The sequence below is a fragment of the Pleurodeles waltl genome, chromosome 11 (assembly GCF_031143425.1).
Source record: "Pleurodeles waltl isolate 20211129_DDA chromosome 11, aPleWal1.hap1.20221129, whole genome shotgun sequence".
Taxonomy (NCBI): Eukaryota; Metazoa; Chordata; class Amphibia; order Caudata; family Salamandridae; genus Pleurodeles; species Pleurodeles waltl.
The window spans coordinates 1,012,910,054-1,012,923,730 of NC_090450.1; the positions used below are offsets into that span (position 1 = coordinate 1,012,910,054).

At 43.2% G+C, this 13,677-nt stretch overlaps 1 protein-coding gene across 2 annotated transcripts in view; it reads right to left on the reverse strand.

The window, feature by feature from the left end:
- Window positions 1–13,677, reverse strand: part of TMEM132C (transmembrane protein 132C) — a 1,220,720-nt gene that overhangs the window by 224,784 nt on the left and 982,259 nt on the right. For both annotated transcript variants that reach the window (XM_069215371.1, XM_069215372.1), the window contains exon 5: window positions 5,216–5,359. In XM_069215371.1, coding sequence (XP_069071472.1) covers window positions 5,216–5,359 — 144 coding nt within the window. The remainder of the gene's footprint in view (window positions 1–5,215; window positions 5,360–13,677) is intronic.

Sequence of the window (13,677 nt, forward strand, 5' to 3'; positions counted from 1 at the left end):
CCTTTGCTACATCTGGCCCCATGTGACATGGTTACTAATTAAGTATCCTCTCTTTCTGTTTGGCAGACATACTCACCCTCTGTATCTCTCTGAAAAGTCTAAAGTTAAGAGGAAGTTATAATTGGGATCAGTTAACATATGCTGAAAAGAACCTCTAAAATGTACTGAAAAATAGAGTTAAAGTGGAAACACACTTTCGAACTAAAACTGAAAAAACATTGAAATTAGCTAGTTATGTTCAGCTCTGTAATCCATAACTTGTAAAACAGCCTTGCAAATGTGACTTCTACTCAGACTTCATAAGGGCTGAAAGAATGATATGCGGGGGTTGCTATGACATTGCAAAGGCAGTGAAACTCAACTTCACCATATAAATACAGCTCATGGCATTGCATTTCTGTTCTGTGCGGTATGCAGGGAACTCTGCCCTGATAATAATAGTAATCATGTTTATTATTCACAGCAGCAGCTCTTTTAATGCCAGGCAGGGACAGGATGCTCTCTAAAGCCCCCTCCTTGCCTCGGTGCCATAGCAGCACATCAAGCCCCTTGGACTAGGGTCGGCCTGAATAGTAATTTCGCTCAATTTGCAGCTCAGTTTCAAACACCTCAAATCATTCCACATTAGATTCGAAAAAAAATGAAGTATAGACTATTTTATAGAGCGCTTCTGTGTCTGTGAGAGGACAGCTTGCTGTTCTATACTACAACGTACCATTGGCTCACGCCCCTTCTGTGTTTGGACGTTTTGTAGTTATCAATAAAGATTTAGGGGCATTTTTAAGAGCGCCCAGTGCCACCGGAGAGTCACTTTTCGTGGTGATCCGGTGGCGCTATGCCCTGCGCTGTATTTACAAGGTGGCTTCAAGCCACATTTTGTGGCTTAACGCCACCTTGTAAAAATAGCCCCTTCACACGCAGCACTTTGCGTGGTGTGCAACAGCAACACTCATTGCATTTTGATGTTACCTCAGATTTTTGAGTTTTCATAAACCTAAAGCAGTGCTAAAATCTAACGCCACAAGTGGCACAGCAAGGAGAAATGCATTCTGCAACACACACAGAAAGAGCAAATTGCCATTTAAGATTGTTTTTGTGCAAAAAAGGTGTTCCTTCCTGCCAAAAACAATCTCCCCCTCAATGCAGCCATCCTTGCACTACGGTGCAAGGGTGGCTGCGTGGCGCACAACAGCATATTTAGCACCAGCGCAGGGGAAATACAGGGGTGCGCTGTATTCTAGTAAATATGGCGCATCCCTGTGTTTTGAAAATGACAGTGCACAACGCTGCCAAATTTGGCGCAGCGCTGTGCACCGTCATTTTCCTTTAAATCAGGCCCTTGAAGTTTTGGTGCATTAAGAGTAACTGACAAGGCAAGAGTTTGGTTTCGGGTAGTGTTTTCTTGATGTGTGAATAGTTTACCTCAATATAGTCTTGAATGAGGCATGGGCCAGATTCACAAAAATATTTGTAACTCTTCAGCAGAACTTTTACTCCTATTCACAAATGTAGATTTATGAGTTTTGGGAATTCACATACATTGCCTGGGTAGATTTAGGGCCTCCTTACGAGTTTGGTGGTCCGCCGACCACCATGTTGGCGGTCGCGGACCGACTGCTGCAACTCTGGCAGTCCGACCGACTTATTATAAGTTTGGCTATGTGGCCGCTACAAGTCTACCAGCGGTCCGCTGCTGGGGATAGCGGTGGTCACTGTTAGAGATCCCGGCATCGGGACCGCTATGGCTATTATGACCTGCCGGACTGCCAAGTTTTCATTGAAAATTCCACTGCTATGGAAAGCTTGGCATTGCAGCAGGTAAGAGGCCTAAAAAGGGGATGGGGGGATCAGGTATGGCCACATGGAGGGAGAGGTGAGGACCCTTGTGAGCCCCTCAAATAATCTGGGGTTTGGGGCGCACTGTGTCCCGTGCATGGCATAGTGCATGGGAAAAAGGCTGCCTATCGTGCTGACAGGTAGGAAAGCATGGCTGGCAGTAGTTCCATTGTACTGTCCCATGCCTCCGCCCGCCAGTCACTGCAACCCCATGTAGAACTCTTAATATGGCTCTCCTAAGACCGTTGGCCAGGCGCCGTTTGAAGGACCGCCACCATGGCGGTCCGACGGTTGGACCGCCAAACTCATAATGAGGCCCTTAGTTATGGGTAAGGGTATAGCTGCACAGGTCTTTAAGAAAAGATTTTGGGGATCGGGCACAGGAGGTCTCCCTCTGCAAATGAAAAAGAAATGAGAGATGTCTTGGAGATAAAAACAAGAACAGTTCTAAAATGTGGATTTCTGTGTTGTCAGCATAGATCTGAAAATGCACTTGAAATGCAGCTATACGCAGGGCCACTGTTATTATGCAATTGTGCGGCCACAGTTTTTTCCCCACAATTGTGGATTTACCGTAATGGCCACATACTCCACTACCAGATGCATAATCTGCACACATTAAAAGTATTCTGTTTCTAGCTCAAACAGTTCATTGGTCACTAAAATTTCAGCAGCACGTGTTGCCAGGCAGGGTCCTTTGCATCCGACCGCCACCTCTGTCACGATCCTAGCTCCCGATGGGGTGACGGAAGTCTTGGTTGCAAATAGCCAGGGTGGCGCTAAACTCAGCTCCGCCCTGCTGATTACAACCTTGTTTTCCGCCCGCCTTTTGATGGCGGTTTCACCACCATGAAAAGGCTGGCAGAGAACAAGTGCAAGGGACCACAGGGGGGCACCTGCACTGACCATATAGGGCACCCCTTGCCCAGCACCATCAAAAAGTGCACTGTCTGCTGTGCATACAGTGCACATTCCGAGGCTGCTGGTCGACCCCCCTTTGCAATGGCATGGAGCCGAGTCCAATGCCACTGCACGTTTTCCACTGGGCTGACCAGCGGAAAACTGGTAATGGGGGTGTGAGGAGACCGCCAGCATTGTGGCGGTCTCATCACCGCGAGTCTGGCGGTCGGGTGTACCGACCCCCAGACTCGTAATGAGGCCCTCAGCACAAAAAGCATCCTTTCATCCACTTTGAAATAGTGTATAAAATCAATTTATTGTAAACAGCTTTTCCTGTACTTCATGGTAACATTTAACAGCGAATGGCGCATTAACACAAACAGCACTTGATTGTACAATATCATGCAACAGGAGTGATGCAAAATTACACTAATTACTCTGGTGTAAGGCAAATTTCATACAAGCCTAATCGTGATTTGGATTTATGCATCAATCATTGTGTGCATTAATGAACTGAGTAAACCCAAGGCATGCATCAATATGGTTGAATCAAGCTTTGATGCTTTATTACATTAAACCCCCCGTTTAATTTCCAGAGAAAGCAATTTATGTGTCAATTAACCCATGTAGTCATAGTCATCAATATATTGATACATCAATGGATTGATGTAGTGAGAAAATCTTTGTTTATCGCAAATTCTGATGGGTTGCTCTGATGACTCATAGTAAAGATTCCTTCCTCAACTGAGCTATTAAATATTCCAGATACTTCTCAAGTCCTTGGTCCAGTCATTAATCTAGTTAATCCAGTTCTGTCAGGGCTTATTTTGTTAAAATAATCCACTCTTGTCCACATTACCTTCTCAGCTTGTGATATTCCTACCAGATGCACAATCTCTTGTCAGAATTACATCACGTTTCGTCACTTCCCTTCCCTGTTTTTTTCTATGCAAAAGTCAAATCCCACATTCCATCAACATCAACCTCCCTTGTGACTGACAGTCAAATGAATGATGCTCTGATCAATGAGCTACAATACAGTGCCTGGGAAGGAGAACTGGAGTGTGGATCTTTAATATCGATGAGAAAATGTAAATGGTACTACATTTCAAAGCCACTATATTGTGGGTACAGGTGTACTGAGGTTGTGAATATTGTTGGCAAGTATAATTATTTTGTTGCAAAATGAAACTAGAAGTCTTCAATATTGTTAACTTTAATATTGAAGTTTTTTATATTAATTTTAGGTTATTTCATTTTAGGTTTGTTTTTTCAGTTTATCTTTTTTTAAACTTTATTTTATTTTTTAAAATATTTTAAGTGATGTGTTTATGAATGTAAAAAATTGTAGGAAACTGGACGTTTTTTTATTTACTAGTGATCATCAATATTTGATCAATATTGTAAATATATATTTGGATATTTCCAATCAAATTTACATTTAATATGTATTTTTTGTTACTTAGGGCTTGATTATCCCGGCGAGGGTCGGACGGCCTCGCTCCAGGCAGTCTGACCGCCACATTACAACAAGCATTGTCATGACCAGAAGGTAACCAGTGCCCTAGTGCGAGCAGTGTTTCCTTTCTGTTCTCCTACGGGGACATTGCACCTTAAGTACTAACCTATAAATGCACTCAGCAGTGCAATGCACACTCTTAAGAATACATCAAACATTGAAGTGCAATTTAAAGACTCTAACTTGGGTTTGTAATTTATTATTGTAAATACAAGCAAGATGATGTTTTGTGAATAAAATTGCCCGTTTGTGCTTCACACAAGCGACAGTGTTTCACTAGTGATTACAAAAATAAACTAATTAACAACAATGAGACAGTCCAGACAGTAACATGATTCATATTCAACATATGATCCATATGAATTAATACAGAAGGATTGACTATTTCTGTTTTTGAAATCTCTTTTTTGTGTGTCTTCTTGCCATTTATTAATCATTTTTTGAGCCATGCGCTAGGCTTCAGTGATGTAGTCATAAGTAATTTATTCTGATATACAATAGGAGGTATGTAATAGGTTAATGTGAAGAAGAGTCAATGACTTGTGACATCACTTCCTGGGATTAAGTGTCAAAGATCATTTGTTGTCACTTCCTGTGATGTTATGGGGATGAAAGGAAGTGTGATGTCACTTCAGCTACCTGGGACATTTCGTACATCAGTCATGGTGAAAGTATGGTCTCTCTTTGTAGGGGCTGCAAGGCTTCAGTCCCTTTCAGGGATCCCTGTGTTGCGCAATGCTAGCTCTTGCAGTGTGTGTATGTGAAGGTGTGCACTTGTCTGCCCAGCCATTATTGGCAGAGTCATACACAATATGCCATGTGGCACTGAGATGGTGCTGAGGGCAGAGATTGGCTGGTCTGGGAAGAGGGTGCTCCAGGTGGCAGAGTCATGTACCTACCTAGAGAGCCGAGACTCACGCGTAAGAAGAGTGCGCAGTACAGAAGCAGTGCAGTCCCTACCTTCACGACATCCTCATGTGAAGATCTGCACTCCACGGACTCGGAGATGTCCACCACAGCGCCGTTCTCCTCGATGGACACTACTTTGACCGGCACCGACACCGTCCGCCCTGTTAGGATAGCTGTGTTCAGAATCTCTGCATCCTGTAGTCAAAAGACATAGAAACATCTTTAGGGGACACACGTAAACACCCAGGACAAAGACCACCAGAAACCAAAACCTAAGTGTTAATGTTGCCAAAAATTAAGATGTTAAGTTAGTGACAAGTGCTGGTGGAAGGTCACTTGTAAAGATATTACAACCATGAGCTCTGTGTTAGAAGGTGATCATTGTAATTCAGTTGACATCACTCTATAGAATCCCTATAACAGCCAATCAACATCCTAGAACCGAAGGCGTGGCCAACCACAAAGGATGGCAACGCCTCTTCTTTTCACTTGGAAAGTGATTTGAGACTCCCTCTGTCTCTATCTTGTGGCCTTCAGCCAGTTTTCCTTCTTAGGTTATGTCCCCTCAGGATCCCCCGCTGTTCACCCGCTTCCCTACTTCCCAATGTGTCCCCCAGCGCACTTCTGTGGCCCCTTACTCATCTGCACTTTGATGTCACACTTTTACATACATTTATCTTTTTTAATTTACTGAGCCAAGGCTGCTGTGCGCCATCTTGAAATGGTAAAAAAAAACAAGAAACTAGTGGTGCGTCGTGCTGTAGGCGCTTGGTGCCTGGAAATGCTTGTAAAGATCATATACGCCACCAAGCCTTTCTTTGCCCATGCTGCACAGCATCAGCAACAAAAAATGGGATCCTCTTTTACAGATGCTAAATGGCGTCCGCAAAAGTCATTGTAAAACCAAAAGGTGCTTAAGGTTTACGAATAGTTGTTATTTAACTGCTTTTAGAGAGGTTCACCTAGACCAGTGGTTCCCAAACTGTGGTCCGGGGACCCCTGGGGGTCCGCGAAGCCTCCTCAGGGGATCCTCAACTGCTTAGAAAATTAAATAAGATTAACAGATTAGGTCCCCAGCTTTCAGTAATGAGTCAGTTTGGGGGTCCCCAGATTCCAATAATGACTCAGTGGGGGTCCCTGGGTTCCAGTAATGATAAAGTGGGGGTCCACAGAAGTCAAAAGGTTGGGAACCACTGACCTAGACCCTTTTTTAAATCTCATCCTCCCCCTTTCTGAAAAACAATGCAGCTATTTTTTTCCAACAAATTCATACCGTCCTTTTCTGAGAATTCCCAACTGGTCCCTCTCCTTTCAATTTTAGCCAGTTCCTTTTCTTAAGTTCACCCTGTTCCTCTTCTCAGAAATGTACCCGAATCCTACTCAGGGCACCAGAACCTGTGATCCACTGAGTGGAAGCTTTAAGTAGCAGTGCTGAGAGAGGGTCTTTGACTCTGGCTACATATTGATTACCTTGACTATACCATGTGATTGGAAAGAAGGTGTGTGCTTCCACTGAAAGAGAGCTTGCATTGCACCTTTTGCCATATAGAAAACATATCCCCAATATAGCAGGATCAATTTAGCTATGGTGACAAATCAATGATTAAAGCTGTAGGCCTGATCTGTGCGAGAGGTTATGACAAAGGCAGTAGGCCCGGTAAACAACTGTTGTGCGAGAACCCTTGTTACGCCACCTCCTTGGTAGGGAGGGCACATTATCTTGCAAACTGTAACTTTGTACATATTTGTAATTGTATTAATGTATGCCTGATGAATGCCCTCCGGGACATCTTATGCTCAGTACAGTGGGCCTGTGAGGGTGGACTGTCATTCCACGGAGTGGAGGAGAGTATTGTGCAACATGAGACCTGACAGATTACTGTCGTAGGCCAGGGCGTTGGTGTTGGCCACGCCCTTATTATCACTCATGGGTGTAAACTACGTGCACTTGTTAACGCTCATAGGAAGAGCATGTATACATGCATTGTATGTCTGTGTCCCTGATGATTGTCTTGTGAGAAGAACCAGTCAGCCTGTGCTGGGCAAACGACCAGCCAGCAGCTACTGCATAGACAAACAATTAGTTTGGCAAAAGTTGTATCGGAGACCATAAGCCTGATCTCTTTCTAATGAAAATGTATGTCAAAGCCGGTAGACCTGACTTATTTATTGTGAAAAGTTTATTTTAAGCCAATAGACCTTTGAAAGTGGATTGCTATTGCTCTCTATAGTGCATTTTCTTAAATGAAGTATCATAGATTACCTTTGCAGGCAAGAGAATATAGCAAACACTGCTGGCTTAAGATGTGCACTGCTGAAAGCCTTGTTTGGGCCATATTAGAAGGGGCTATAGATTGTTTTGCCAACTGTAACTGTGTTCATATGTGTAATCTTATGTCTGTATGTTTTGGAGGTTCCTTGTGCGAAAGAGAATGTTTAACATAGGAGGCCTGAGTTGGGTATGGTCTGAAGCCATTTTAAAAGCTATAGATTTAATTGGTAAATTGGGGGAGTTATGCCAGGTGCATTACAACAAAGGCAGTAGGTATGCAAAGGTGCTGTTTATAATTCAAAGCATTTGTTAATAGGCCTTTAAAGGTCAATTGGTATTGCACTGTGTTACAGCTTATACAGAGGTACTTTGTTACATGTAATGTCACGGATTACCTTGGTCGATAAGAGGTTTGGTATCGGTTACCCACTTTGATAAACACTATGGTTAGGGGATTTGCATTGTGATAACCCTTGTTGGACCCTCTTAGGAGGGGTTGAGAGTTTCACTTATCTGCCAGGCTCCTAAAAACATTCCTTAAAGTACATACATAAACACACATGGGGGCACTTAGAGAAGCCTTTTCTAGACACTGGCCTGTTAGAGTGTCATTCACATCCTGCTACTGCCTATAAGAGCAAGCAGCAGCGTCAATGGGTCAGCCCACTTCAGTCATTGGCTCTATTACTTTGGAACAACATTTTGCTTGACCACATGTGCACATCCGTCTACGAATGAGTGTGCGTCAGAATCATGGTCGGTGACGTCAGTGTTAGGGTCGGTGGTCCAATCCTTCAGTTTTCTATTTTCTCATTCTATAGGTCCTCTTTCATTTCTTTGTTTCATTTTTTTGTGTAAGAAAAGTGACTTTGCATATTGAGTGGCTATATTGACCAGCGGTTGAAAAGGCTCTTTCATTTATAAGCCAGATCTATTTCCATTGCCAGTGCTTGTCTTAAGTTTACCCCGGCCTTCTCTAAGAAATTCAACTGTTGCTTTTTATAACTGCACCTTGTTTCTTTTCCGAAAAAATCCTAGATAGAAACAATTTTTTTGTCTTTATTAGTGTGAACTAAGTCAATCCGATCTCTGTCTCACTGTCTCTCCTCCTCCCCCCCCCCTGCCACACCCTCCTCACTTAGGGCCATATAGGGACAGGTTTGAGATTTACCAAATAGCTAATTTTTCTTAATCGCAAACACCCATGTACCAATGTGTGTTTAACAAATTGTGAGTGTTGCATTCAGTCGCAAATAGATCTACCTCATTAATATTAATGAGGTAGGTCTCGCTTTGCGACCCATTGGGTATCACAAAAATCACAGGGATGGTGGCCTGCTGGGGTCAGCTGATCACCATGTCTGTGATTGCTTTCCAATAATACACATTGAACATTCTGAAAAGTAGGAGGGGTCCCTGGGGGACCCCTTCCCATTGGGGAATGGGTTACTATCTACTTGAAGTATGTGGTAAAATGAGAATGTTTTGTCACAAAACATTCACACATACCACTGTGATTCGGTATTAGGAAGGGACGCCCTAAACACACCCCTTCCTAAATTGTGATTCAGTAATATGTCACTGAATTGAAAATTGGGCCTTTGTACATTTAAAAATGCCTTTTTCCGGGCACAAAAGGTCTGATTCTGCAAATTGGACTGCTGGCGACCTAAAAAAACACTTTGTACGTGTAGCCCTTAGTGCCTTCCTGTGCCTCGTGCACTTCTCGGCTCATTGAAAACTTCCCTGATCCAATGGATTTGGGGATGTTCGTCCTTTAAAATGGCATCAGATCTTTGAACAATTCCTGGGTCCAGTAGGAGCTGCCCGTTGCCAAATCATCGGTGCAAAGGTATTTCCCTTTCTGAATTCATATTTATGACAATAATTTAATATTATTCAATACAAAAAAATTAAATTTTCCTTTTGATATCACTATCAAACAGAAGTAGCACCACTCTAAGATATGTGGACCAGTGGTTACATAATGTTAATGCCCTTGGAGTAGGACATTCATGCTGAGTCCCTAAATAGCCTCAGATAATCAGGGCAAACTGTGTTGCTCAGAGGGGCAGCATCTGCTGCCTGCCCAGGGCCATCATCTGCCCATCCAGCTGTGAGGGCAGCGACTGACCTGTAGAGCACGCCAGTGCTGGCTTCAGTGAAATCTTCCAAATGTATGTACTCCTTCAGTCCTGTGCACATGCATGCAAGTATCTGCAGAGGCAGCGAGCATGATGTCAACCCAAGTGATGGTGAGAGAGAAGCATGCATTGCTGCTCCCTGCCCAGGGCCATCATCTGCCCATCCAGCTGTGAGGGCAGCGACTGACCTGTAGAGCATTCCAAAGCTGGCTTCAGTGAATCCCTCCAACTGTATGTACTTCTGAGTCTTGCACACATGCAGCTAAGTGTCGGCAGAGACAGGGATCATGGTATCAACCCAGATGATGCTGAGAGAGAGAAGCATGCATTGCTGCTCCCTGCCCAGGGCCATCATCTGCCCAACCAGCTGTGAGAGCAGCGACTGACCTGTAGAGCAAGCCAGTGCCGGCTTAAGTGAAATCTTCCAAACTGTATGTACACCTTCAGTCCTGTGCACATGCATGCAAGTATCTGCAGAGACAGGGAGCATGGTGTCAACCCAAGTAATGGTGAGAGAGAGAAGCATGCATTGCTGCTGTCTGTCCTATTGGGTTGTGTGTGAGAGAAGCTAAACCTGCTGTGTGTAAGGGAAGCATGCACTGCTGCTGTATGCCTGCACCTGTTCTGTGTGTGTGTGTGAGGAGCTAAACCTGCTGTGCTGTGTGTGAGAAGATGAGGTGTTCTTGCTGTATGCCCTGCACCTGTTCTGTGTGAGAGAAGATAAGCCTGCTGTGTGTGAGGGAAGCATGCACTGCTGCTGTATGCCCTACGCCTGTTCTGTGTGCGTGTGAGGAGCTAAACCTGCTGTGCTGTGTGTGAGAAGATGAGGTGTTCTTGATGTATGCCCTGCATCTGTCCTGTGTGAGAGAAGCTAAACCTGCTGTGTGTGAGGGAAGCATGCACTGCTGCTGTATACCCTGCACCTGTTCTGTGTGAGAGAAGCTAAGCCTGCTGTGCTGTGTGTGAGGGAAGCATGCACTGCTGCTGTATACCCTGCACCTGTTCTGTGTGAGAGAAGCTAAGCCTGCTGTGCTGTGTATGAGGGAAGCATGCACTGCTGCTGTATACCCTGCACCTGTTCTGTGTGCGTGTGAGGAGCTTAACCTGCTGTGCTGTGTGTGAGGAAAGCTAAACCTGCTGTGTGTGAGGGAAGCATGCACTGCTGCTGTCTGACCTGGGCCTGTCCTGTGTGAGAGAAGCTAAGCCTGCTGTACTGTGTGTGAGATGAGGTGTTCTTGCTGTATGCCCTGCACCTGTTATGTGTGAGAGAAGCTAAGCCTGCTGTGCTGTGTGTGAGGGAAGCATGCACTGCTGCTGTATACCTGCACCTGTTCTGTGTGCGTGTGAGGAGCTAAACCTGCTGTGCTGTGTGTGAGAAGATGAGGTGTTCTAGCTGTATGCCCTGCACCTGTTCTGTGTGAGAGAAGCTAAGCCTGCTGTGCTGTGTGTGAGGGAAGCATGCACTGCTGCTGTATGACCTGCACCTGTTCTGTGTGCATGTGAGGAGCTAAACCTGCGGTGCTGTGTGTGAGAAGATGAGGTATTGTTGCTGTATGTCCTGCACATGTCCGGTGTGAGAGAAGCTAAACCTGGTGTGTGAGGGAAGCATGCACTGCTGCTGTATACCCTGCACCTGTTATGTGTGCGTGTGAGAGAAGCTAAACCTGCTGTGTGTGAGGGAAGCATGCACTGCTGCTGTATACCTGCACATGTCCTGTGTGAGAGAAGCTAAACCTGCTGTGTGTGAGGGAAGCATGCACTGCTGCTGTATACCTGCACATGTCCTTTGTGAGAGAAGCTAAACCTGCTGTGTGTAAGGGAAGCATGCACTGCTGCTGTATACCTGCACATGTCCTGTGTGAGAGAAGCTAAACTAGCGGTGTGTAAGGGAAGCGTGCACCACTGCTGTATGCCCTGCACCTGTTCTGTGTGAGAGAGAAACAAAACCTGCTGTTCTGTGTGTGAGAAGATGGTCTTCTTGCTGTGTGACCTGGGCCTGTTCTGTGTGAGAGAGAAACTAAACCTGCTGTGCTGTGTGTGAGGGAAGCTAAACCTGCTGTGCTGTGTGAGAGAAGCATGCCCTGCTGCTGTCTATCCTGAGACTTTTCTGTGTGTGAGAGAAGCTAAACCCACTGTGTTGTGAGTGAGAAGACCATGTGTTGCTGAGAGAGAGAGAGGTATTGCTGCTGTATTGTGGGAGATGAATGGATTGCTCCTGACCATCCCGAGCATGTTCTGTGTGTGTGAGACGCTAAACCTGCTATGCTGTGTGTCAGAGAAGTATGCATTGTTGCTGTGTGTCGTGCACCTGCTCTTTGCTTGTGATAGAAACTAGAGAGTGAGGAAATGAGCATTGCTAGGGTTCATCTTCCAACTGATCTTATTGTGTGAGGGTAAAGTTCACTGCTGCTGTCCAAACTGCACCTTGACTGTGTGTGAGAGAGAAGGGCCCTTTGCAGCTGTCCATGCTACACCTCTTCCTTGTGTGAGAGAGAAGGGCCCTTTGCTGCTCTCCATGCTACACCTCTTCCTTGTGTCAGAGAGAAGGGCCCTTTGCTGCTCTCCATGCTACACCTCTTCCTTGTGTGAGAGAGAAGGGCCCTTTGCTGCTCTCCATGCTGAACCTCCAGTGTGTGTGAGAGAGAGGGGCTCCATGCTTCTGCTCACACACATCCATGTGTCGAAAACATGCACTAACGCTGTGAGGGCTGCACCTGTTCTGATTTTATGACAGAAGTGTGCATTGTTTCTTCTTGCCCCGCGCATCCTCTGCATGTATGAACGGTGCATTGATGCCACACTTGCTGCCTGTGTGTGAGAGAAGCGTGCACTGTGCTCTCATCCTGCACATGTACTGTGTGAAGGCTGCATTAATGCTGCTTCTTGTTTGTGAGGGAGGATCACTGACTCAATATCAGTATCAACAACATTGTGTCCCTATCATTATAATGTAAGTATAAAACTATCGAACAAATATATCCTTTTACACCAATATCATTAAAAACATACAGAAATATTATTTCTTTATATATATATATATATATATATATATATATATATATAGAGTTTGGAGTAATACATCTGGGTTATTTTAATGTATACCACTAATATAATGTTATTTAATAGATCTCACTAATTTTTAAAACTATATATAAACACACATACATGGGCGTATAAATATATATATATATATATATATATATATATATATAGTAACAATTCAAAATATCTATTTTACATCTTATTAATTTTATGTCATTCTCTAAATTTACTACTATAAAAACCATATTATATATTTTTTCATGACGCATAAAAAGTATTAAATTCTAAAACATAAAAAAAAAATATGGAACAAAGAAAATAGCACAAGAAAAACAAAAAGACATTTACAAAAAACGTACACACATTTTAAAACAAATAAAAATATAAACAAGTACTATAAAATTAAAATTATAAACAAATATTAATAATAAATATGTTAAACCAATATTAGGAAATGTGCTAGGGCCTGGGAACAATAGATATGCTATTACCAATCCAGTTTATGCAACAGTAGAGAAAATATAGGACTTCGGAGGGGTAAATATATTATTCCCACTACAAGCAGCACAACAATAGGAAAAGTGTTTGACTTCGGAAGGGTTACATTTTTCTATTCCCCCTTCAGTTTGTGCAAAAGTAGGGAAAGTACTTCACTCCAAACACATTACATATTTGAATAACCGTATTAATTTAGAAAAATATAAAACTGTTAATATAAACATTATTGCTGAACATTATATATATATGTGTGTGTGTATGTGTGTAAAACAATTAACAGTTTAAAAAATTCCTAAATTATGTAATAATTTATAAATGTTAAATTAAAAAATAATCATTATTTCATTATTATTAGTTAATTAACTTGCCATCATACACCCCTGCAAACTAGCAACCCCGATCTAAAATATAACTAAAATAAATAAGTAAAAAAACAATTTACATAAATGATAATCAATTACATATGTATTAATAATTAATTGTTCATTAATTGCTACTTAACTTCCCACCCTACAAATCCAGCAGCCCACATCTAAAATACAACTAAAATATATAAT